Source organism: Salmo salar, chromosome ssa29 (assembly GCF_905237065.1).
Source record: "Salmo salar chromosome ssa29, Ssal_v3.1, whole genome shotgun sequence".
NCBI lineage: Eukaryota > Metazoa > Chordata > Actinopteri > Salmoniformes > Salmonidae > Salmo > Salmo salar.
This window is the reverse complement of record NC_059470.1, coordinates 9,143,585-9,170,072: the sequence shown is the minus strand read 5'-3', so window position 1 is coordinate 9,170,072 and position 26,488 is coordinate 9,143,585. Positions and strand designations below refer to the sequence as shown.

General features: G+C 41.0%; 1 protein-coding gene across 4 annotated transcripts in view; it reads right to left on the bottom strand.

Moving 5' to 3' along the window:
• Positions 1-26,488, bottom strand: part of ptprn2 (protein tyrosine phosphatase receptor type N2) — a 278,523-nt gene that overhangs the window by 153,581 nt on the left and 98,454 nt on the right. For all 4 annotated transcript variants that reach the window (XR_006762692.1, XM_014180660.2, XM_014180659.2 and 1 more), the window contains exon 10: positions 474-553. Coding sequence is in view for 3 of the 4 variants with exons in the window: in XM_014180660.2 (XP_014036135.1) it covers positions 474-553 (80 nt within the window). In the remaining variant the exon portion in view is untranslated. The remainder of the gene's footprint in view (positions 1-473; positions 554-26,488) is intronic.

The following is a 26,488-nucleotide window of genomic DNA, read 5'->3' as shown; positions in this document are numbered from 1 at the left end:
AGGACACTGTGATATCTACCCTATCTGGTGCGGCGGATCTGAGACTCTCATTTACTCAAACAGAGAGAACATGACAAAATGGTGTGTAGGTGGTGGAAATTAAATCCAGTATAATGGAGGTCATTGGCACGATGGGGTTCTTTCTATTTAAATGTGTTGAGTAAGAAATGTAGCTAATAATTTCTACTGGCTGTGTGGATTTGTGTGCTGCATGGGTACAGCACACAAACCCTGTGTGTCTCATTGTGTGTGTGTGTTGTGTGTCTGTCAGTGTACATGCGTGTGAGTGTGAATTGTATGTTTTATTTTACCTTTATTTAACTAGGCAAGTCAGTTAAGAACAAATTATTTTTTGTCCTACCCCCACCCTTTGTTCAGGGACACATTATTCAATAAATGATGATGATCGGTCATGATAATGGTGGGTGGGTCTTGGGGGATATGGGTTGGTGTAACAGTGAGAATGGTCCTACCTGCAACGTGAGCCACATCTGCAGTGCTGACATTGTGAGGGTTGGTGCCCACCCTGAAGGTTACAGCTGGACCCAGCACTCTGAAAGACAGAAGAAAAAGAGACAAAATTAGCTACACCCCAAACTCAATACCCTTCAATTGAACCGCAGACCGAGGTAGAAAGAGAGGAATAGAGAAGAGTCGAGAAAGACAGAGCGACTCCCTGAGAGCTTCAGCGACCGGCGAGCTTCAAAATCAACTCGCACCTTTCATAGCGGACACGGACACAGACAGAGACAATGGAAGGGAGGAGGGGGGGTCGTTTTCTCTTTTTGTTTGAATTTGAACAAAACACCAAAAACATGGAACTGTATTGCAGCTGAGAACCTTGTTTGCTTTTCATCTCTGGCTACCCGTCTGTCCAGGGCCAGGCACAGACCTTTTAGGGGGTGTGTGCTCAAAACACAAACCGCGGTAACGGACTCGTTGAAGAATTACTACTTTGATCGTTTAGTAACATAAAATCAATAGATGGCCACATCTTATAGAGTAGAGGAACTGCTGATTTGGACACGTTTTTTGGCTTGCTCCTCAAGAAATGCTGGCGGCCATGACAGAAGCCAAACGTGAGTTGGCTTGGGGGTGTGGTTTGATGTGTGTATTTCTTGGGTGTTTCCTTGTCACCACCAAGACACACCCATCTGTCAGAACCTTGCCCGCAGCTGTTTCCCCCCACTCAATCACAACATTCAAACCTCCTGCAGGTTGAGTTCAATAACTACAGGCAAATGTATGGTGAGATGCCGGAGGAAGCTTTGAATAGGTCAAGTAGCCTACAGAGTAATATGAGAAGAATTCAATTTCTGAATTTATGTAGATATTGTAAACTAAGTGTTTTGATCACTTTTAAATGTATTAACAGGTCAATGTAGAATAAACAACCCTTTACATAATACCATAGAATCAGTGTTCTGCTAATATAACAATGGTCACTTTCATCGTCATTCCCAGCTGATACAGATACTGTGCCTATCGGCATTGCCTGGTGACAAACATGTCAGAGTGATCATACCTTCCTTTGTGGTGTCCCGTATTCAACAGGAGTTGATCCTGGTGCGGAATAAACAGGGTTTCTCCCTCAATTCAATAACAGAGAAAGACAATATAAGTAAAAGTTGTGTCAAGTAAAATTTTAATGCTGAGTGCAAGATCTCTCTCCATTTAGAGACGTCAGTGTCAAGCCAGTCTGTCAGTCGGGACTCCATCACATCATCTTGCAAGTCTCCAAGTGCTTGTTCCATAGATGCGTCTGTAAACACATACACAGTCACTGTTCTATTACCAATGGCAGTTAGGATAGGTGATATTTGACAAACAAAATATACTATGTTGAAGTTTGAAGAGGTGAGACTAAACCTACCTAATTCTGGTCAACCCATCGACAACCGTTGGTGAGCAGGCAAGAGGTGAGGCTGGAGGTAAGGTCTTTGCCAGTGCCCCATTGATGGGCATGGCAGCGTAGATAAGCTCCTGGCCCCTCATCAAAGACACTGGAGCACATCAAAAACACGGAGCACTGATTACATTATCAATGGTGGTTATGATTAGCATACTGGAACCAACCTGATCACTGCATTCACCTTTCAATTTCACTTCAGATATCATGATATGTGAAGTGAATAGAATGGTTAACGCCGTGATCAGGCTGGTTCCACCAGGCTAGGTTATGAAGGTGAATTGGAACAAAACTCTAAACTGTTTTGACCTTTGAACAGGTCAAATGTCACCAAATGTTCCATTTATAAGAATGCTCACAGCGAGGGCATGTCTGCGTGATGCTGAGGGTCCCCTTGCTGGTCTTCTCTATGTTGCAGGTTCAGCTGCAAACTGGACATCTCTCAAACAACTGCAGCAGGCAATCCGCATAAACAATGTACTTCCTGGTCGATAAATTATATGTAAACAACCAAAGACTCAAAGATTACAACGTGGCCGTGAGTGACAGCTACCTCCTGTTGAAGAAGTCCCCGATACATTCGATTTTTTATGTATTTCATTTGAAGATTGTACATTGGAAATACCAAGGTAGTTTTTGTTTTGTTTAAATATGACCTAATTGTAGAGGTCGGGTATATTATGACCTAAAAGATGTTATATAGTGCGGCCCTTGTTTGCCGATGTGGATCTTAACGATTAGCTTTTAAGATAAAAAGGAATAAATATGAATAGATTTATTATAGGGCAAGGATAAAGGATTATATAATTAAAACCTGCCTAGGTCCTCTATAGGAATCGGCCTATACAATCCTAAAATAATTGGTGTTATTACCTCTCACATAAAAATAAAAACATCTCAATATAAAAAATGTAAATGATGATTATTTTTCTGATACACACTGGCATATGGATGCATTAGGTATTGTCAACAGGGTTGTTGTCTCTAGTGTGTGGTGGGCTGGTTAACACTGGGATAAAGTGATTCAACTTAACGGTAGAACTAATACAATAATTGGCTTATGGAAGCACTTCTCTAAGCGAGAGAAAGGTATATTATCTATTTCTATATAAGCTATTTATGCTACCTTTTATATTCTTGATCCTAACGATATAGGCCTAGGTGTAAAACAGCCGAGGTGATAGAGCAACGACCCTGGAATAAAAATCAAAATGTGTAGGTTGGAGAGAGGGTTGGTTTTACAGGTTTACTCGTTCTGGATTGTCAGTACTGCATGTGTTCTTGGCTGTTGTGCCGTGGCTGTGTCAGAGTCGATTGTGAATTGAACTTGGGTATGCCTTCCCATAAAGGAGAACCAGGGTTTGGCTTGCGGTCGGCTCTGACACGGACATGGCATGATATAACAGGAATACTGTTATATAATGTGATAATATATATAAATATACAGCTCAAAAAAATAAAGGGAACACTTAAACAACACAATGTAACTCCAAGTCAATCACACTTCTGTGAAATCAAACTGTCCACTTAGGAAGCAACACTGATTGACAATAAATTTCACATGCTGTTGTGCAAATGGAATAGACAACAGGTGGAAATTGTAGGCAATTAGCAAGACACCCCCAATAAAGGAGTGGTTCTGCAGGTGGTAACCACAGACCACTTCTCAGTTCCTATGCTTCCTGGCTGATGTTTTGGTCACTTTTGAATGCTGGCGGTGCTTTCACTCTAGTGGTAGCATGAGACGGAGTCTACAACCCACACAAGTGGCTCAGGTAGTGCAGCTCATCCAGGATGGCATATCAATGCGAGCTGTGGCAAGAAGGTTTGCTGTGTCTGTCAGCGTAGTGTCCAGAGCATGTAGGCGCTACCAGGAGACAGGCCAGTACATCAGGAGACGTGGAGGAGGCCGTAGGAGGGCAACAACCCAGCAGCAGGACCGCTACCTCCGCATTTGTGCAAGGAGGAGCAGGAGGAGCACTGCCAGAGCCCTGCAAAATGACCTCCAGTCAGAAACAGACTCCATGAGGGTGGTATGAGGGCCCGACGTCCACAGGTGGGGGTTGTGCTTACAGCCCAACACCGTGCAGGACGTTTGGCATTTGGCAGAGAACACCAAGATTGGCAAATTCGCCACTGGCGCCCTGTGCTCTTCACAGATGAAGCAGGTTCACACTGAGCACATGTGACAGAAGTGACAGAGTCTGGAGACGCCGTGGAGAACGTTCTGCTGCCTGCAACATCCTCCAGCATGACCGGTTTGGCGGTGGGTCAGTCATGGTGTAGGGTGGCATTTCTTTGGGGGGCCGCACAGCCCTCCATGAGCTCGCCAGAGGTAGCCTGACTGCCATTAGGTACCGAGATGAGATCCTCAGACCCCTTGTGAGACCATATGCTGGTGCGGTTGGCCCTGGGTTCCTCCTAATGCAAGACAATGCTAGACCTCATGTGGCTGGAGTGTGTCAGCAGTTCCTGCAAGAGGAAGGCATTGATGCTATGGACTGGCTCGCCCGTTCCCCAGACCTGAATCCAATTTAGCACATCTGGGACATCATGTCTCGCTCCATCCACCAACGCCACGTTGCACCACAGACTGTCCAGGAGTTGGCGGATGCTTTAGTCCAGGTCTGGGAGGAGATCCCTCAGGAGACCATCGGCCACCTCATCAGGAGCATGCCCAGGCGTTGTAGGGAGGTCATACACACTACTGAGCCTCATTTTGACTTGTTTTAAGGACATTACATCAAAGTTGGATCAGCCTGTAGTGTGGTTTTCCACTTTAATTTTGAGTGTGACTCCAAATCCTGTCACGGGTACTTAGGGCAGGAGGAAGGAGTAGAGTCAAATGCAGGAGATATCGTCCAGTAGCTCGAAGTTTATTCACACCCATACACTAGGTGATCAAAAGGCACTGGGAGTGCACAATACCCAAAAGGGAAACAGGTAATCCACAAAGGGAAAATCAGGCACGGGGCGCAGCCCGGCGAGAAAATAAATCCTCCAATATAAAAACGATAGAGAAGAAACGGCCACAGCGTAAACCCGCTGACAAACAATCCCGCACAACACACAACCCCAAAGGAACAAACTAAATACCCCCCCACTAATGACAGAAATGACAACAGGTGCGGACCTAGACAGACAAAACACAATGAACACAGAAACACAGATCGGCGGCAGCTAGTAGACCGGCGACGACGACCGGCGAGCGCCGCCCGGCCGAGGAGGGGCACCATTTTCTGTGGATACTGTGACAAATCTAGACCTCCATGGGTTGATAAATTGGATTTCCATTGATTATTTTTGTGTGATTTTGTCAGCACATTCAACTATGTAAAGAAAAAAGTATTTAATAAGATGATTTCATTCATTCAGATCTAGGATGTGTTATTTTAGTGTTCCCTTTATTTTTTGGAGCAGTGTATATAAACAGGATATAATGTGATGCCTAGACACATTTTTACTTGCCGTCATTAGCGGCTGTTAGAATCTATGTTCCTTTTTCCTTCTTCCTTTTTTTGTCGAAATACAACAGGATTGTCAAGACTTCTACCGAAGTCAGTTCCTCTCCTTGTTCGCGAGGTGTTCGGCGGTCGACGTCACCGGTCTTCTAGCCATCGCCGATCCATTTTTCATTTTCCATTTGTTTTGTCTTGTTTTCCCACACACCTGGTTTTCATTCCCTCATTACGTGTTGTGTATTTAACCTTCTGTCCCCCTCATGTCTTTGTGTGGTATTGTTTGTTGTAAGTGCTTGTGCACATTGTCGTCTGGTGCGCGATGGGTTATGTACTCATTCTTTATTATTCTGGATGCCGGTGGTTGTATGTATGTATGTATGTATGTATATATATATATATATATATATATATATATATGCTCCGGTTATTACCCAGTTCTGCTCTCCTGCGTCTGACTTCGCTGCCACCAGTTACACACCCCTTACAAGGATATAATGAGGACTACATGAAATATGTCTTGCATGTAATGGACATAAAAAAGGAATGGTCTTGCGATATATTTAAGTTGTTTTCTCTTCATTAAAAAAAATATTTAAAATCGAATTGAATCCAATGAACTGAGCAGGGTGGGCTGACATGCTTATAGCCTTGCTAGGACTTTCTAAATATGAGCAGGCATTTATAAGATTATGCTGTTATTATTTCTATTAATATTATCTACAGTGAGGGAAAAAGGTATTTGATCCCCTGCTGATTTTGTATGTTTGCCCACTGACAAAGAAATGATCAGTCTATAATTTTAAGGTAGGTTTATTTGAACAGTGAGAGACAGAATAACAACAAAAAAATCCAGAAAAACGCATGTCAAAAATGTTATAAATTGATTTGCATTTTAATGAGGGAAAAAAGTATTTGACCCCCTCTCAATCAGAAAGACTTCTGGCTCCCAGGTGTCTTTCATACAGGAAACTTAGGAGCACACTCTTAAAGGGAGTACTTCTAATCTCAGTTTGTTACCTGTATAAAAGACACCTGTCCACAGAAGCAATCAATCAATCAGATTCCAAACTCTCCACCATGGCCAAGACCAAAGAGCTCTCCAAGGATGTCAGGGACAAGATTGTAGACCTACACACGGCTGGAATGGGCTACAAGACCATCGCCAAGCAGCTTGGTGAGAAGGTGACAACAGTTGGTGCGATTATTCGCAAATGGAAGAAACACAAAAGAACTGTCAATCTCCCTCGGCCTGGGGCTCCATGCAAGATCTCACCTCGTGGAGTTGCAATGATCATGAGAACGGTGAGGAATCAGCCCAAAACTACACAGGAGGATCTTGTCAATGATCTCAAGGCAGCTGGGACCATAGTCACCAAGAAAACAATTGGTAACACACTACGCCGTGAAGGACTGAAATCCTGCAGCGCCCGCAAGGTCCCCCTGCTCAAGAAAGCAGATATACATGCCCGTCTGAAGTTTGCCAATGAACATCTGAATGATTCAGAGGACAACTGGGTGAAGGTGTTGTGGTCAGATGAGACCAAAATGGAGCTCTTTGGCATCAACTCAACTCGCCATGTTTGGAGGAGGAGGAATGCTGCCTATGACCCCAAGAACACCATCCCCACCGTCAAACATGGAGGTGGAAACATTATGCTTTGGGGTGTTTTTCTGCTAAGGGGATAGGACAACGTCACCGCATCAAAGGGACAATGGACGGGGCCATGTACCGTCAAATCTTGGGTGAGAACTTCCTTCCCTCAGCCAGGGCATTGAAAATGGGTCGTGGATGGATATTCCAGCATGACAATGACCCAAAACACATGGCCAAGGCAACAAAGGAGTGGCTCAAGAAGAAGCACATCAAGGTCCTGGAGTGGCCTAGCCAGTCTCCAGACCTTTATCCCATAGAAAATCTGTGGAGGGAGCTGAAGGTTCGAGTTGCCAAACGTCAGCCTCAAAACCTTAATGACTTGGAGAAGATCTGCAAAGAGGAGTGGGACAAAATCCCTCCTGAGATGTGTGCAAACCTGGTGGCCAACTACAAGAAACGTCTTACCTCTGTGATTGCCAACAAGGGTTTTGCCACCAAGTACTAAGTCATGTTTTGCAGAGGGGTCAAATACATATTTCCCTCATTAAAAGGCAAATCAATTTATTACATTTTTGACATGCATTTTTCTGGATTTTTGTATTGTTATTCTGTCTCTCACTGTTCAAATAAACCTACCATTAAAAGTATAGACTGATCATTTCTTTGTCAGTGGGCAAACGTACAAAATCAGCAGGGGATCAAATACTTTTTCCCTCAATGTACTTGGTATTCACATCTCAAAAAATATAAATTAACTTACCACAATTAATTTCAATAGAAGGTTAGAAAAAATAGATAAGATTTTGCAACCATGGAGAGGTAAATACTTGTCTATTCATGGAAAAATCACATTGAATAATTCTTTGGTCCTATCACAGTTTACTTACTTACTAATGGCACTGCCTACTCCAGATGACTCGTTTTTTTTAAATCATACGAGCAAAAAATATTTCATTTTATTTGGAATGCTATGCCAGACAAAATTAAATGTACCTATTTATAGAATGAATATGAGTTTGGGGGACTAAAATTATTAAATATTAAAGCTTTAAACCTCTCACTAAAAGCTTCACTCATACATAAGTTATACTTAAACCCAAAATGGTTCTCCAGTAGATTATTAACAAAGGGTCATCCTTTGCTCAAAAATGGCCTTTTTGCCTTCTTACAGATTACAACTTCTCAGTTCCGACTAATTGACAATGACATTTTGTTTAAAGTATCGCCCTTTCCTAAACAAGCCATACAAACAAAGCTGGTTACAATTTCAGTTTTATCCTCCAGAAAAGATAGAACAAATATTACAACAAATGTTATGGTTAAATTCAAATATACTGATTAATTAAAAAAAAACATTCTTTATGGATAAAAAAAGTGTATTATATTTATTAATACATTATGAATAGAAACAGAGGAGTTATGTCACATATGCAGTTATCGAAAATATATGGGAATATCTGCTCAATTCAAATTTACAATCAATTGATTGCAGCACTACCACAAAAATGGAGGAGGCAAGTGGAAAAGGGAGAAGGTAGGGAACTTGTTTGCCTGCCATACATTAAAAATACATATTGGCTGAAAGGAACTGGCATAGAGTTGAAATCAGAAGTTTATATACACTTAGGTTGGAGTCATTAAAACTCGTTTTTCAACCTCTCCACAAAATTCTTGTTAACAAACTATAGTTTTGGCAAGTCGGTTAGGACATCTACTTTGTGCATGACACAAGTAATTTTTCCAACAATTGTTTACAGACAAATTATTTCACTTATAATTCACTGTATCACAATTCCAGTGGGTCAGAAGTTTATACACTAATTTGACTGAGCCTTTAAACAGCTTGGAAAATTCCAGAAAATGATGTCATGGCTTCAGAAGCTTCTGATGGGCTAATTGACATAATCTGAGTCAATTGGAGGTGCCTCTTTGCTTGACATCATGGGAAATTCAAAAGAAATCAGCCAAGACCTCAGAAAAAAATTGTAGACCACCACAAGTCTGGTTCATCCTTGGGAGCAATTTCCAAACGCCTGAAGGTACCACGTTCATCTGTACAAACAATAGTACGCAAGTATAAACACCTTGGGACCACGCAGCCACCATACCGCTCAGGAAGGAGACGCATTCTGTCTCCTAGAGATGAACGTACTTTGGTGCGGAAAGTGCAAATCAATCCCAGAACAACAGATAGATACAAAAGTATCTATTTCCACAGTAAAACGAGTTCTGTATCGACATAACCTGAACGGTATTTTTTGATAGAACTTTTCACATAACACACATTGCCGTTGTTGATTAAGCCTTCTGTGTCATCAGGGCAGTAACTTGGGTCAAGCTAATTCTAGGTCGTCACCACAGCTACAAAGTCATAAAGCCCTCCGATCTCTACAATTTATCTTCTTAAAATGTTATTTTATACCCAACTCTAACCTTAACTCCACTGCTGACCTTATGCCTAACCCTAGCCTTAAATTAAGACCAAAAAGCAACATTTTCCCCAATATATTTTTACATTATAGCCAACTTGGAATTTGTGGCTGTGGTAACTGGTGGATACCCAAATTCTATGCTTTACAGATGTAGACTGACTGTAGCTCCAGATTGGATTAGATTCAGGCCTGTGACGTCACGCTTTGTTGCTCCTAGTTCACTGCTTTAGTCAGACTCAGACACGTTAGCTACCACCATAACTGTATCCATTATTTAGACTAAACAGACAATAAAGAATAATCTTGTATGAGCTACAAACTAACTTTTGGCTAACATTAGCTAGCTAGCATTATCAAATGATAATGTTACATAACCAGCAGTTTCTAGACAATAAACAATAACTAAGTTGTAATGAGGTATGCTTACATTAGCTAAAATGTTAGCTAGCCTGCCTCGCTTTATCAAAAGTTAGCTACCTAGATAACCAGCAATAATGTTATCTAACGTCATTAGTTAAATTATACCAGAGAGGTCATTATATTTCTGTGTCTCTTGTTATACTTACCACCACCGGTCATTGCCGTTGCAGACTGGGGGCCGACAAACTCCAAGCACCAATTACGCATACTACCTAGGGTCCTTCGGCAGGGCATGCAAACCATAGAACTTTGGCTGTGGAGGCATGGTCAATCAATATAGGGCCCATGATCCCTTGAACGTGTTGGAGGCGATGAAACAATAGAGCCCCATTCAATGAAGGGAAGCGAAGTGGGCGGAGAGGCGATTTGCATGTGGAGCTTGGCAAAAGGGGGCATGATTTGTTGATATAATTATAATCCAAACCCAACCTTAATTTACTCATTGTGAAGCACTGAGGTTCCAAACTCCGTTTTAGAAGAGACTGACTTTATGACCAAAATTGTCCTATTTACACGTTGTACTCAATTTTGACACTAGATTAAATGTTTCTGACTCATATCGGTGCCACATAGGCTTGTTTTCAAAAGGATTAGTTTCCTTTTACGTGCAGTCGTTCATTAATGGAAAATTAAATGACACTCTTAGTCTCAAAAGTCTTATTCACTTTACTAATACCAATAACAAAATAAAAATACAATTATATAAAAGTCTGATGAGTAAAGTATTATGCACAACTACTTTGAACTGGAATAAATACTGCACTATTTAACAATGACCAACACAATTCCAGTCAAAATTGAAGAAATACTGTAGCCTACCACTGATTCAGAGGGGTTGGGTTAAATCTGGAAGACACACTTCAGTTGAATGTAGAGGTCGACCGATTAATCGGAATGGGAGATTAATTAGGGCCGATCTCAAGTTCTCATAACAATCGGTAATCGGTATTTTTGGCCACCGATTTGCCGATTTCTTTTTTTTATATAATATTTTTTAACTAGGCAAGTCAGTTAAGAACACATTCTTATTTTCAATGACGGCCTAGGAACGGTGGGTTAACTGCCTTGTTCAGGGGCAGAATGACAGATTTTTACCTTGTCAGCTTGGGGATTCAATCTTGCAACCTTACGGTTAACTAGTCCAACGCTCTAACCACCTGCTTTACATTGCACTCCACGAGAAGCCTGCCTGTTACGCGAATGCAGTAAGAAGCCAAGGTAAGTTGCTAGCTAGCATTAAACTTATCTTATAAAAAACAATCAATCAATCATAATCACTAGTTAACTACACATGGTTGATGATATTACTAGTTTATCTAGCCTGTCCTGTGTTGCATATAATCGATGCGGTGCGCATTCGCGAAAAAGGACTGTCGTTGCTCCAACGTGTACCTAACCATACACATCAATGTCTTTCTTAAAATCAATACACAAGTATATATTTTTAAACCTGCATATTTAGTTAATATTGCCTGCTAACATGAATTTCTTTTAACTAGGGAAAATGTGTCACCTCTGCAACAGAGTCAGGGTATATGCAGCAGTTTGGGCCGCCTGGCTCGTTGCAAACTGTGTGAATACTATTTCTTCCTAACAAAGACAGCCAACTTCGCCAAACGGGGGATGATTTAACAAAAGCACATTTGCAAAAAAAGCACAATCGTTGCACGACTGTACCTAACCATAAACATCAATGCCTTTCTTAAAATCAATATATTTTTAAACCTGCATATTTAGCTAAAAGAAATCCAGGTTAGCAGGTTACATTCATTGCATGCAGAGTCAGGGTATATGCAACAGTTTGGGCCGCCTGGCTCGTTGCGAACTAATTTGCCAGAATTTTACGTAATTATGACATAACATTGAAGGTTGTGCAATGTAACAGGAATATTTAGACTTAGGGATGCCACCCGTTAGATAAAATACGGAACGGTTCCGTATTTCACGAAAAAAAATTAACTTTTTGTTTTCGAGATGATAGTTTCCGGATTCGACCATATTAATGACCTAAGGCTCGTATTTCTGTGTGTTTATTATATTATAATTAAGTCTAGGATTTGATATTTGATAGAGCAGTCTGACTGAGCGGTGGTAGGCACCAGCAGGCTCGTAAGCATTCATTCAAAACAGCACTTTCATGCGTTTTGCCAGCAGCCCTTCGCAATTCTTCAAGCATTGCGCCGTTTATGACTTCAAGCCTATCAACTCCCAAGATTAGGCTGGTGTAACCGATGTGAAATGGCTAGCTAGTTAGCCGGGTGCGCGCTAATAGCGTTTCAAACGTCACTCGCTCTGAGACTTGGAGTAGTTGTTCCCCTTGCTCTGCATGGGTAACGCTGCTTCGAGGGTGGCTGTTGTCGATGTGTTCCTGGTTTGAGCCCAGGTAGGAGTGAGGAGAGGGACGGAAGCTATACTGTTACACTGGCAATACTAAAGTGCCTATAAGAACATCCAATAGTCAAAGGTATATGAAATACAAATCGTAGAGAGAGAAATAGTCCTATAATAACTACAACCTAAAACTTCTTACCTGGGAATATTGAAGACTCATGTTAAAAGGAACCACCAGCTTTCATATGTTCTCATGTTCTGAGCAAGGAACTTAAACGTTAGCTTTTTTACATGGCACATATTGCACTTTCTTCTCCAACACTTTGTTTTTGCATTATTTAAACCAAATTGAACATGTTTCATTATTTATTTGAGGCTAAATTGATAGTATTATATTAAGTTAAAATAAGTGTTCTTTCAGTATTGTTGTAATTGTCATTATTACAAATAAATAAAAAAACTGTCCGATTAATCGGTACCGGCTTTTTTTTGGGTCCTCCAATAATCGGTATCGGTATCAGCGTTGAAAAATCATAATCGGTCGAACTCTAGTTGAATGCATTCAGTTGTACAACTGACTAGGTATTCCCTTTTCCCTTTCCATTACTATATCCAACCCAACTCCATTTGTTGCCACTGTGTATCCTACCTGGCTGAAACTTTGATCCAGTGGAAGAAGTATTGAGGAGCAGGGAGGTTGAAGGTCACTTCAGGGATATAGCTGCTGCTCTACACTACCCCTAAATAAACCAGTAATGATAGCAAATGAATAGAAGATTGTGAGAAATACTGTAGCCTACCATTATTACAACCATATTACTATCCACTGTAAAAAAAAATGCCCTGTCATTTTTATAGTAAATTACTGCCAGAACAGTATCCAGTAGGTTACTGTAAATTCACAGTAAAATACTGGTAGCACAGAAGCCAGTAAATTACTGTAGATTTACAGGATTTTTATCAAAAAACAAATTTACAGCATATTACTCTAATGAGATCTTCCCCCAAACAAGGCTAAATTTCATCAAAATAAAAAAAGTTTGAAGGCAGAGCTTTACATTTTGGTCATTTAGCAGACGCTCTTGTCCAGAGTGACTTATAATCAGTACATTAGACTAAGGTTGATTTAAAAAAAAACATATCACAGTCATAGCAAATAAAAAGTTTCTGTAACCGTTACTGGGAATGTTGTTGTAGTTAGGGATACATTGGTCATCAATGTATTTTGTATTTGTAACAAGATACCTTTTGATGCATCTTTGCCCATTTCTGGCAAGTGCCAAGTATGTTAACGTAATTTTTACAGTAAATTTCCACCAGCTTCCTGTAAGTTATTGTAATATCAAAGCAATGATTCAGTAGTGATGGGAAACCGAGCATTTCTGAAGGCTTCGGTGCTTTCACCAAATTGTGCCGAAAAACGGTTCATTACGCTGAGCTTCATTATCTGTTCACAATGCACATTATTGACAACTGCTGGTCAGCAATAAATAGCAGCGTGTGATTATCATTAAAAAACTCTGTGGCGCAGCGGGAAGTCGTTGTAGGGCAAGTCAAATTCAAGGACTTTCAAGTATTTTTTGAAGCACTATTATTTATTTTATTCAACCATCAATTTGTATTAGTTCCTATTATGCAATTGTTTCTAGTCGCCACCAGATTGCAGTATATTGCCACAACCTCATGAAAAAAATTATAATAAATTACTATTCATCACAAGTTCTACTCAATAATATGTGTTTCAATACTTACTACACAGTGGTAAGTCAGTACTGATGATGTTGAATGATTTCCTTATATGAACTGTAACTCAACAACATTTTGGAAATTGTTGCATGTTGCATTTATATTTTTGTTCAGTGTACATGATAATACAAATAAATTGTCTTTATATTTAAAAGATGTTTAGGTCCCCATTGCCAGTCCCATCACATAATGATATGAAAGTGAATTCTGACAGTGTAAAAAATACCCATTCATAGAGAAACAAGTTATTAATGTGTTTAATAAGATTAAAGATTCTCTCAGGGGACCCCATTTAAATTTTAGGGGACCCCACATGGGTCCTGGACCCCAAGTTTGGGAACCACTATACTACTAACCTCTCTCCCTGCTTGCTTCAAATGCTTCATTGCAGCTTGACTCACCACTGTCTGTCTCACTACTTTCTGTAAATAAAATATATTTTGTTATGAGAACATATAGTAGCCAATCGTTTCATTATAGCCAGCTTAATTACAGTCAACTGCTCCTGCTGAAGTAAGGCTCCTATCAACGCTAGCTTCTAACTTCATCCTTCTTGCCAGCTAGTTATAGCTAGCTACCTGGCTAATAGCCAGTGCTCTTGAGCAACCTAGCTAGCTAGACATCTGACAATTATCAGCGACCATTTACATGTACTATTTATATGTACACTCATTCTCCAAAAGTCAGAGGGTTTTTGTTTGGGGGATGTCTGTTGACACGGCAGGAGTCGAGGGATGTTAAATTCCCACTGTCAGCTGCGTCTCTCAGCCACTTGGCACTGTTGGTCTGGGCTGAGGTAGTTTGTTTTACCTCTCTGCCTATCTCATGGGTGGAGTTTCCTGTTGAACAGAGTGCTGAATGAATGCGCTGCTAACAAGGCATATCCGGGGTAGCAGGCGAACATAACGAACATACATCAATCACTCATGATTCCACTCGTTTGCCGAGGTAGGCGCGATTTGAAGTCAGATCAAGAGGCCTGAGCATTGATTTACGCTGGGAACGCAATAATAAGTGGGTAAACGTTAATTAACCTTTCTGGCGCAGGCGTACCGCTAGCGACCCCACACACAAAAGCATTAAAAACCTTTTTCAACCAGGCAGGTACGCCACAAAAGTCAGAAATAGCGATAAAATAAATGCCTTACCTTTGAAGATCTTCTTCTGTTGGCACTCCAAAAGGTCCCAGCTACATCACAAATGGTCCTTTTGTTCAATAAAGGCCTTCTTTATTTCCCCAAAATCTCAGTTTAGCTGGCGCACTTCATTCAATAATCCACCGGTTTCCCTCCATCAAAATGCATACAAAATGAATCCCAAACGTTACCAATAAACTTACCCAAACAAGTCAAACAACGTTTATAATCAAACCTCAGGTACCCTAATACGTAAATAAACACAATTTGTTTTCCAAAAACAAGCCTGAAACTCTAAAGACTGTTGACATCTATTGGAAGCCCTAGGAACTGCAATCTGGGAGGGTTTCCCTTCATATTAAACATGAGAGCCATTGGAAACACTGGTAAGCTGAAAAAACAACAATTCTGGATGGTTTGTCCTCGAGTTTTTGCCTGCCATATCAGTTCTGTTATACTCACAGACATGATTTTAACAGTTTCAGAAACTTTAGAGTGTCTATCCAAATCTTAGAGAGTCTATCCAAATCTACCAATTATATGCATATCCAAGCTTCTGGGCCTGAGTAACAGGCAGTTTACTTTGGGCATGCTTTTCATCCAGACATCAAAATACTGCCCCCTAGCCCAAAGAGGTTATCAAAATAAAAAGGTGAGTAAACACTATTTCACAAATAAAAAGGTGCATAAACAGAGTTTACGCTCCACTACATCCCTGGTTGGGTCTGGCAAAATCCATTCATAAACATCAATATCCTGCAAGGCAGGATTAAATCTACATTTGCCCAACATTTTAGCTATCGATGTGGTGTTTGGCGGCGCTTAATCAGTCAATTCTGTACCTGCCTGGTTGAGTGCCAGTTTGGGTGGAATGAGTGATCTCGCGTGGACACCAGAGCATGAAACACGTGAGGAAATAAAACTCAGTAGTCTGCCTGTAAATTAATTCGCAAGACCAATATATTTTTCTAATATTTTTCATATTAACATATTTATTATTTGATCATTTTCTGTTCTCCTCTCATTTTAATTCAAGCACTTTTGAAGTACCAACTTGAGATTCAAAATTCAAAATGCACATCTGAGCTATCTTTGTTGCAGGTGCATGGTAACCGTTGAATAAGATGAGAAAAAAAACAGAAACCCGCACACTGCTCTTGTTAGTGTCACTGCTCTTTATTAAGCTTTACCTATCGGCCTCAAGTACCGTCAGAGCTTTAAGTTCTGACAAAGGCCTTGAGGCCAATACGTAAAGTTTAATTTCACATTTTGCAACCATAGCCACAGGGTTGGTTGACAGGGGGTTGTGTACAAATATTTTTTCCCTTGCTGGTGCTGCAGACTGCTATATAGGCCCAGTAATACAGGACTAATAAAGGCCCAGTGCACTACTTTTGAGAAGAAAAAAAAATATTTTTTCTATTAACCCATAACAGTCTAAGCTGGGGGAGGGTTAGTGGGGGTTCTATTAAGCTTTATGGAATTGTTTTAAGAAGGTCATACCAAGGATCATTTAACTATTTGATTTTGTAAAAAAGTATTTCGAATTATTTAAAAAATATTTGATTAACATTTTTTTTTTTTTTACCTTACTGCTATTAGCCCATACAAACACATTGAATAACAAATTCACTAAATGGAACAACAGATAGTCCCCCCCAAAAAAATCTAAAGGAAGTTTGTTCTGAAGTGTGTGTCCTATATCTGAGAGATATAAGAAAAATCTGGAAACATTTGTTATTTTTTTGTACATGTATTTAACCCCATATTTTTGGCTCTCCATACACACTTCCATTCATTTTTTTCAGCTGGTACCCGGGGACCTTCAGACGAGCCTTGTGGGCATCCTAGTGCAAAACAAGTCTCACCTTTCCACAGAGGGGTCATATTAGTGTGTAGCCCAAACTGTTCGGACGCTACAGACAGAAGTTGGCAGATCGGCTGTACCGACTTCAGACGAGTCGTGAGAGTCACATCTTTCCATAGAGTGGTCATTTCATTAAAGTTTGTACCCTGATTCCATCCAGACTGAGGAGAAATCTGCACCCAATGCATCCCTGACCACCTCCCAAAGTGGTCAGATTGATCTGAACACAATCAGACCTCAAAGCGACTTTTGTGTGTCTAGACCCGTCTTTTCAGTGCGAGCTTCGTATTCTGATAGCAGAAGCCGCATGTAAGTGTGAAATGTAGACACTACCTAAGACTTGCTGCTACTCTGATCTGTCCCCTATATACATAAAATTGTTAGGGCACTACTACCACACTACTAAAATGCAAATCAATTTATAACATTTTTGACATGCGTTTTTCTGGATTTTTTTGTTGTTATTCCATCTCTCACTGTTCAAATAAACCTACCATTAAAATTATAGACTGATAAGTTCTTTGTCAGTGGGCAAACGTACAAAATTAGCAGGGGATCAAATACTTTTTTTCCCTCACTGTATCAGTTCATTGATGCAGCATTCTCACTAACAGGTGCAACAAACATGTTGACGATTCTTTCCCTCCCACAACTTTTTTCCACAATGCACCATAATTTACAGAATGCTGCTGTAAATATGCAGCAAAAAAGTAATACAGAAGTTATTGTTAAATTGTATTGTAATACATTTACAGCAATTGCTAACACATGCAATAATATATTACAGCATACCAATGAATATTTGGTGTGTTATATCGCTTGCACTTGTAGCAGCCTTATGGTGCTTTCAAGACAACTGGGAACTTGGAAAAATACAAGGTCAAATCATGACGTCAGTGATCAGAAAGTTGGAGCTCTAGAAAGAGGCCCAAGTTGGAATTCCGAGTTGGATGACAATTCAAATACATTTTTCCCATTCAGAGGACGTTGTTTTCCGAGTTCCCAGTTGTTTTAAACGCAGCATTAAGAAAGGTTTCTAAGATGGCAGTGACTACAGGGCAAAACAGATCAGAAGGACATGGCTAAACACTCATTCATTAAAGGTTTGAGACTTGGTGCCACTTTGATCTGTCCCGTATACACATTACATTGTTAGGGAACTACTACCACATTTCAGTTAATTTGGTACAGCACTCTCACTAACAGGTTCAACAAATACAGCCTCTTACAGATCACACCTCAAAATATGTTAATAAGACAGAAACAACAAAACCCATACACCCACTAATGAAGAAAAGGTTTTTGGCACTCCAAAAATACAGTATGGTACTGTAGTCTGGTCCTGAATTACATTAAATTACTGGCAGCACAGTAGCCAGTAAATTACTGTAGATTTACAGGATAAGGTTTTCAGATTAAAAATAAATACTGTTTGGTACTATCTGTGGGGTACAGCATTCTCACTAACGGGTAAAACAAACAGTTTCTTACAAAGCACGCCTCAAAACATTTTCCCACAATGCACCATAATTCACAATATGCTGCTGTAAATACACAGCAAAACAGGGAATACAGTACTTTACTGTAAAATGGTATTGTAACATTTTACAGCAGTGTAAAGGAATCCCATTGAGCCCCCATAATGCATTGCTCTTTACAGTACTGTACTGTAATGTTGAATTACAGTAGCTAACTAAATCTTTTTCTGAAAATTTACAGCAATTTGTTACAGTGTGCAATTTGGCTGCTCTACAATGTGTAAAGGTTTTTAAGAGCCATGTCACTAACAAAGGCTCTGGGAAACACCTTGGCTACTAAATATACACTAAATATACCAAACACAGGAGGCTGCTGAGGAGAGAACGGCTCATAATAATGGCCCGGAACAGAGCAAATGGAAAGGCATCATTTTTATTTATTTATTTTTAAATAGGCAAGTCAGCTAAAAACAAATTGTTATTTAAAATGACGGCCTACCGGGGAACAGTGGGTTAACTGCCTTGTTCAGGGGCAGAGCGACAGATTATTACCTTGTCAGTTACTGACCCAACGCTCTAACCACTAGGCTACCTGCCACCATGTGTTTGATGTATTTGATACCATTCCACTGATTCCGCTCCAGTCATTAACACAAACCCGGTCTCCCCAATTAAGGTGCCACCAACATCCTGTGATACAAAAGTATGGGGACACCCCTTCAAATTAGTGGATTCGGCTACTTCAGCCACAACCGGCTGCTGATAGGTGTATAAAATCGAGCACACAACCATGCAATCTCCATAGACAAACACTGGCAGTAGAATGGCCTTACTGAAGAGCTCAGTGCCTTTCAATATGGCACCGTCATAGAATGCCACCTTTCCAACAAGTCAGTTCATCAAATTTCTGCCCTGCTAGAGCTGCCCTGGTCAACTGTAAGGGATGTTATTGTGTAGCGAAAAAGTTTAGGAGCAAGAGCGGCTCAACTGCAAAGTAAAAATCACCTGTCCTCGGTTGCAACACTCACTACCAAGTTCCAAACTGCCTCTGAAAGTAACGTCAGCACAATAACTGTTCGTCGGGAGCTTTATGAAATGGGTTTCCATGGCCGAGCAGCCGCACACAAGCCTAAGATCTCCATGCGCAATGCCAAGCATCGGCTGGAATGGTGTAAAGCTCGCTGCTATTGGACTCGGGAGCAGTGGAAATGCTTTCTCTGGAGTGATGAATCAGTCTTTACCATCTGGCAGTCGGACGGGGAAAAATCTGGGTTTGGCGAATGTCAGGATAACACTACCTGCCCCAATGCATAGTGCCAACTGTACAGTTTGGTGGAGGAGGAATAATGGTCAGAGGCTGTTTTTCATGGTTCGGGCTAGGCCCCGTAGTTCCAGTGAAGGGAAATCTTAACACTACAGCATACAATTGTATTCTAGATGATTCTGTGCTTCCAACTTTTTGGTAACAGTTTGGGGAAGGCCCTTTCCTGTTTCAGCATGACAATGCCCCCGTGCACAAAGCGAGTTCTATACAGAAATGGTTTGTCGAGATCGGTGTGGAAGAGCTTGACTGGCCTGCACAGAACCCTGACCTCAACCCCATCAAACACCTTTGGGATTAATTGGAACACCGACTGCGAGCCAGGCCTAATCGCCCAACATCAGTGCTCGACCTCACTAATGCTCTTGTGGCTGAATGGAAGCAAGTCCCCGCAGCAATGTTGCAACATTTAGTGGATAGCCTTCCCAGAACAGTCAAGGCTGTTATAGCAGGAAAGTGGGGACCAACCCCATAGCAATGACCATGATTTTGGAATGAGATTTTCGATGAGCACGTGTCCACATACTTTTGGTAATGTAGTGATCATCATAGGACGGTTCTAACGATGATCTTAAAGCTAAGAAGGCTCTGGGAAACACCTTGTCTACTAAAGATACATCGAGAAACGAGGCCCTGATCTATAACATTCAATGCTTGTTTAACAGATTTTGAAAATGTATTGTGTACGCAAATAATTTATCGTCATAAACATCCATTATTTTAAATTTGTGATATACTGTATGGCTGGCTGGTTGTTGCTGCCCTGACGTGCAAATCCCGGCTGAAAAAGGAATGGAGTTGAGTCTGGGGGTTGTTAATGCAGCAGCTCCCCTGTCTCTATCTGCTGTGCGTAGTCCTACCTATCAGCCAACCAGACTGAATATTGATGATGTAAATCAGCAGCTTAGCAACTCACATTATGCTGCTGTGGCAGTGGTGATGATACAGTATGTAAAATAGCTAGGTAGCTAGCGATACACTCGACTCGACCTGTGACCGCCTCTCATGCATGTTTGGATACCAGGCGTGACCTCTGTACAGGACAGACTGGGAAAAAACAGGTGCAACCAACGGATCGGGGGGTTTGCGCCCGCTAACTAATGTTATTATGGCCAAATAAAAACAAACCAGACTGTACAGGATGGAGAAACTCCCTCCAGTGACGATAAAAATAAAAGGTTAAAAATAATTTACACTACCTGTCAAAAGTTTTACAACTCATTCAACGGTTTTTCTTTATTTTTTACTATTTTCAACATTGTAGAATAATAGTGAAGACATCAAAACTATGAAATAACACATATGGAATCAGGTAGTAACCAGGTAGCCACCCTTCACCTTGATGACAGGTTTGCACACTCTTGGCATTCTCTCAATCAGCTTCACCTGGAATGCTTTTCCAACAGTATTGAAGGAGGTCCCACATATGTTGAGCACTTGTTGGCTGCTTTTACTTCACTCTGCAGTCCAACTCATCCCAAACCATCTCAATTTGGTTGAGGTTGGGGGATTGTGGAGGCCAGGTCATCTGATACAGCACTCCGTTCACTCACCTTCTTGGTAAAATAACCCTTACACAGCCTGGAGGTGAGTTGAGTCATTATCCTGTTCTAAAACAAATGATTGTTCCACTAAGCCCAAACCAGATGGGATGGCAAATCGATGCAGAATGCTGTGGTAGCCATGCTGGTTAAGTGTGCCTTCAATTCTAAATAAATCACAGCACCCTGACAAAATAACACCTTCTCATCCATGCTTTACGGTGGGAAATACACATGTGGAGATCATCCGTTCACCCACACCGCGTCTCACAAAGTCACGGCGGTTGGAACCAAAAATCCAATTTGGTTCCAACCAATTTGGACTCCAGACCAAAGGACAGATTTCCACCCGTCTAATGTCCATTACTCGTGTTTCTTGGCCAAAGCAAGTCTCTTCTTCTTATTGGTGTCCTTTAGTAGTGGTTTCTTTGCAGGTATTCGACCATGAAGGCCTGATTCACACAGTCACCTCTGAACAGTTGATGTTGAAATGTGTCTGTTACTTGAACTCTGTTAAGCATTTATTTGGGCTGCAATTTCGGAGGCTGGTAACTCTACTGAACTTATCCTCTGCAGCAGAGGTAACTCTGGGTCTTCCATTCCTGTGGCGGTCCCGTCATGCCCGCGGGACAACTTCCGGTGAACCTGGAGGGCGCGCAATTCAAATAAATAATCATAAAAATTATGGATATTAAACATTTTAGGTACATAAAAGTGTCTTATATCGGTTGAAAGCTTTAATTATTGTTAATCCAACTGCACTGTCCGATTTACAGTATGCTTTACAGCGAAAGCATGCCATGCGGTTGTTTGAGGACGGCGCCCCACACAAAATATTTTTCCACCAGCACAGGTTTCATAAATTCACCAATAGCGATTAAATATTCACTTACTTTTTGAAAATCTTCCTCTGATTTGTCATCCAAAGGGTCCCAGCTATAACATGTAGTGTCATTTTGTTAGATAAAATCCTTCTTTATATCCCAAAAAGTCAGTTAAGTTGGCACCGTCGATTTGAGTAATCCACTCGTTCAACATGCCAAGATAGGAATCCGAAAATCTACCCCTAAACTTTGTTTCAACAAGTCAAAATACATTTCTATTTAATCCTCAGATACCCTAAAATGTAATCAAACTATAATATTTCATATGGAGAGAAGTATGTTTAATAGGAAAGGTACGCATTGTCTTCATGGCGCGCGCACACAAATTTCCAAGCAGGTGTCCTTTACTAATACTCATTATTATTATTACTCGTTTTGGAAGAAACATGCCTGAAACCTTGAACAGAGACTACTGACACCCAGTGGAAGCCATAGGAATTGCATACTGGGAGCTAGATTTAATTATTTCCCAATACTTTCCATTGTTAGAGCATGGGCTCTCAAAATGTTCTCCTACCATATCTATTGTGTTATAGTCTCCTACATTATTTTAACATTTCTACAAACTTCAAAGTGTTTTCTTTCCAATGGTACCAATTATATGCATATCCTGGCTGGCTTCAGGGCCTGAGTAACAGGCAGTTTACTTTGGGCACGTCAGTCATGCAGAAATTTAGAAAAAAGGACCCTAGCCTGAAGAAGTTATGAGAGCCAGTTTCATCACAGCGCTTGATGGTTTTTGCGACTGCACTTGAAGAAACTTTCAAAGTTCTTAAAATGTTCCGTATTTACTGACCTACATGTTCTTGCCATAATATGGACTTGGTATTTTACCAAATAGGGCTCTCTTCTGTATACCCCCTAACTTTGTCACAACACAGCTGATTGGCTCAAACGCATTAAGAAGGAAAGAAATTCCACAAATTCACTTTTAAGAAGGCACACCTGTTATTAGAAATGCATTGCAGGTGACTCCTTCATGAAGCTGGTTGAGAGAATGCCAAGAGTGTGCAAAGCTGTCATCAAGGCAACGGGTGGCTATTTGAAGAATCTCAAATATAAAATCTATTTTGATTTGTTTAGCACTTTTTTGGTTACTACATGATTCCATATGTGTTATTTCATAGTTTTGATGTCTTCACTATTATTCTACAATGTAGAACATAGTAAAAATAAAGAAAAACCCTTGAATGAGTAGGTTTTCCAAAAAAATTTACCGGTAGTGTATGTCTGCAGAAGTATAGCCCTATACCAAGCTACATACCCATCAGAGAAAAATACTAATCTGAGACGAATAGGCAGAAAGCCAACAGCAATTTGTAAAAAAAATATTATCTAGGGGGCCTCCTGAGTGGCACAGCGGTCTAAGGTGCTGCATCGCAGTGCTAGAAGCATCACTACAGACCCAGGTTCGTTCCCGGGCTGTGTCACAACCGGCCGTGATTGGGAGTCCCATATGGCGGTGCACAATTGGCCCAGCGTCGCCCGTGTAAGGAGAGAGTTTAGGGTTAGGGTTTTTTCTCCTCATCAATCTACACACAATACCCCATAATGACAAAGCGAAAACAGGTTTAGAATTTTAGCAAATTTATAAAAATAAAAAACAGAAATACCTTATTTACATAAGTATTCAGGCTCTTTGCTATGAGACTAGAAATTGACCTCAGGTGCATCCTGTTTCCAATGATCACCCTTGAGATGTTTCTTGAGTCCACCTGTGGTAAATTCAATTGATTGGACATGATTTGGAAAGGCACACACCTGTCTATATAAGGTCCCACAGTTGACAATGCATATCAGAGCAAAAACCAAGCTATGAGGTCGAAGGAATTGTCCGTAGAGCTCCGAGTCAGTATTGTGTCAAGGCAAAGATCTGGGGAAGGGTACCAAAACATGTCTGTAGCATTGAAGGTCCCCAAGAACACAGTGGCCTCCCTCATTCTTAAATGGAAGAAGTTTGGAACCACCAAGACTCTTCCTAGAGCTGGCCAGCTGGCCAAACTGAACAATTGGGGGAGAAGGGCCTTGGTCAGGGAAGGGAAGGGACCAAGAACCCGATGGTCACTCTGACAAAGCTCAAGAGTTCCTCTGTGGAAATAGGAGAACCTTCCAGAAGTACAACCATCTCTGCAGCACTCCACCAATCAGGCCTTTATGGTAGAGTGGCCAGACAGAAGCCACTCCACAGTAAAAGGTACATGACAGCCTGCTTGGAGTTTGCCAAAAGTTACCTAAAGACTCTCAGACCATGAGAAACAAGATTCTCTGGTCTGATGAAACCAAGATTGAACTATTTGGCCTGAATGCCAAGCGTCACATCTGGAGGAAACCTGGCACCATCCCTACGGTGAAGCATGGTGGTGGCATCATCATGCTTTTGGGATGTTTTTGAGCGGCAGGGACTGGGAGACTAGTCTGGATTGATGGAAAGATGAACGGAGCAAAGTACAGAGAAATCCTTGAAGAAAACCTGATCCAGAGTGCTCAGGAACTCAGACTGGGGCGAAGGTTCACTTTCCAACAGGACAACGACTCTAAGCACACAGCCAAGTCAAAAAAGTAAAGCGGTCTGAATACTTTCCGAATGCACTGCAGGTCTTTTAAATGATGCCAGGAAGCTCTGACGAAGGCCGTGAGGCCGATACGTAAGCTTATTAAATATCAGTGATACTATCAAGAGCAGTGTACGTTTTCCTTTTTCCTTCATCCTGTTTCAACTGTTGCCATGCACCTGCAAAAAGATTGCTCAGATGTGCGAGTGCCTTTTGAATTTTTTAAATGATGCCAGGAAGAATTTTTTTTTTCCTGATTACAATATTACAATTCACAAGCCATTGAATCAAACAAGTATTGCAAAAAGTAGGATCACAATGATCATAATAAAAAATGTTATCCCAGCCCTACTGCCAATACAAAAATTGTGGATAAGACACAACCAAACATTGTGTTAGAGCAGTAGTTGTGGGGAAATGCCAGAATTCTAGGATGTTTGAAGTGTGAGGTGTGAAGGGGCATTGTCAGGTGAAATTACCCCCTGGGCCCTGTTCAAAAGTAGTGCACTACATAGGGAATAGGGTGCCATTTGGGATGCACTAAAAGTCATTTTTCACCCATTGAGTGTGGCCTGGGAAGTCTAGTTAATTCCAGACTCTTTGTATGAGCTGGGAGAAGATCCATCATCACACTGCCAGCCTATAGTAACCCAGTCAGAGAAGACTGTCCGTCACAGCCGCCATAGTAGGCATAGGTTGCATCTCAAACGGCCCCCTAATCCCTATATAGTGCACTACTTCACTATATAAAGAATAGGGGACGCACCCATGCACACAGCTTTGAATGAGCATTGAGTGAGCAACGTTCCTCACTTTCACCTTCTCTTCTCAAAGAGAAACATGCTTCCTTTATTGCCTTTAACTGAGCTGTTTGCTCTCTCAAAGGTCTATATTTCCACAATCACTCCAACATTGTACCTGGTGCCAACGGTATGCCACGAATCTTGATGCATCTCAAATGAAACAGTTGTGTTTTTCTTCCCAAATTTTTGTTGTAAATATACTCTGGAAAAACCACTACTCTAGGGTGATTGAGTTGGATAAGTTATCTACCAAACTCAGCTGGTGTTCTGTGTAATCGAATGGGGCTTATAAGCTCAGTGCTCATATTAGCTTAGTTGGGGGAAGTGTGTGTGTGTGTGTGTGTGTGTGTCTGTCTTTGTGTACACGTGTCACCGCCTGTCTGTCTGCCTGCCTGTCTGCGCGTGTGCATGTGTGTTTGTGCTCGTGCTCGTGCATGCATCGGTGTGTGTGTTTGTGTTGTGTGTGTGTATGCGTGTGTCCATCAGTTCACCGGGTTCAGTTCCTCTCAGCGTACCTCAATCAGTGTCTGAGGAGGCCACTCCCCCTAGTGTCTATAATCAGTAAAACTCATACGTAATCACCATATGCAAAGAAACGTGCTGTTTATACTTTTTTACATAACAGTACCCAATGTACAAACTGAAATCCATGCAAAACATGCATCTCAACGCTAAACCTCCTCATTTGTATTATGATAATCTTTTCATATGGCTCGTATCCTGTCCTATGGGATCTCTCTTTTCACCTCATTCAATCTCATCCTGCATACCTACAGAGAGAGAAGCATGAGGCTGCTTCCCAAATGGGTTCCTTTTGCATTCCTTTGATATTTTAAGTAGAAATTGTGCACCAATATTTAATTTTAAAAGCCGTTTATATTAAATGAAGTGCCCTTTAATAAAGAAAAGTAAGTTGAATTAAATTGCCGAAATTATATAGCCTAATTAGACTACTCTTGTCTATACATAAATAAATAAAATCATTTAAAATAGTCTACTAAAGCATGATTTGG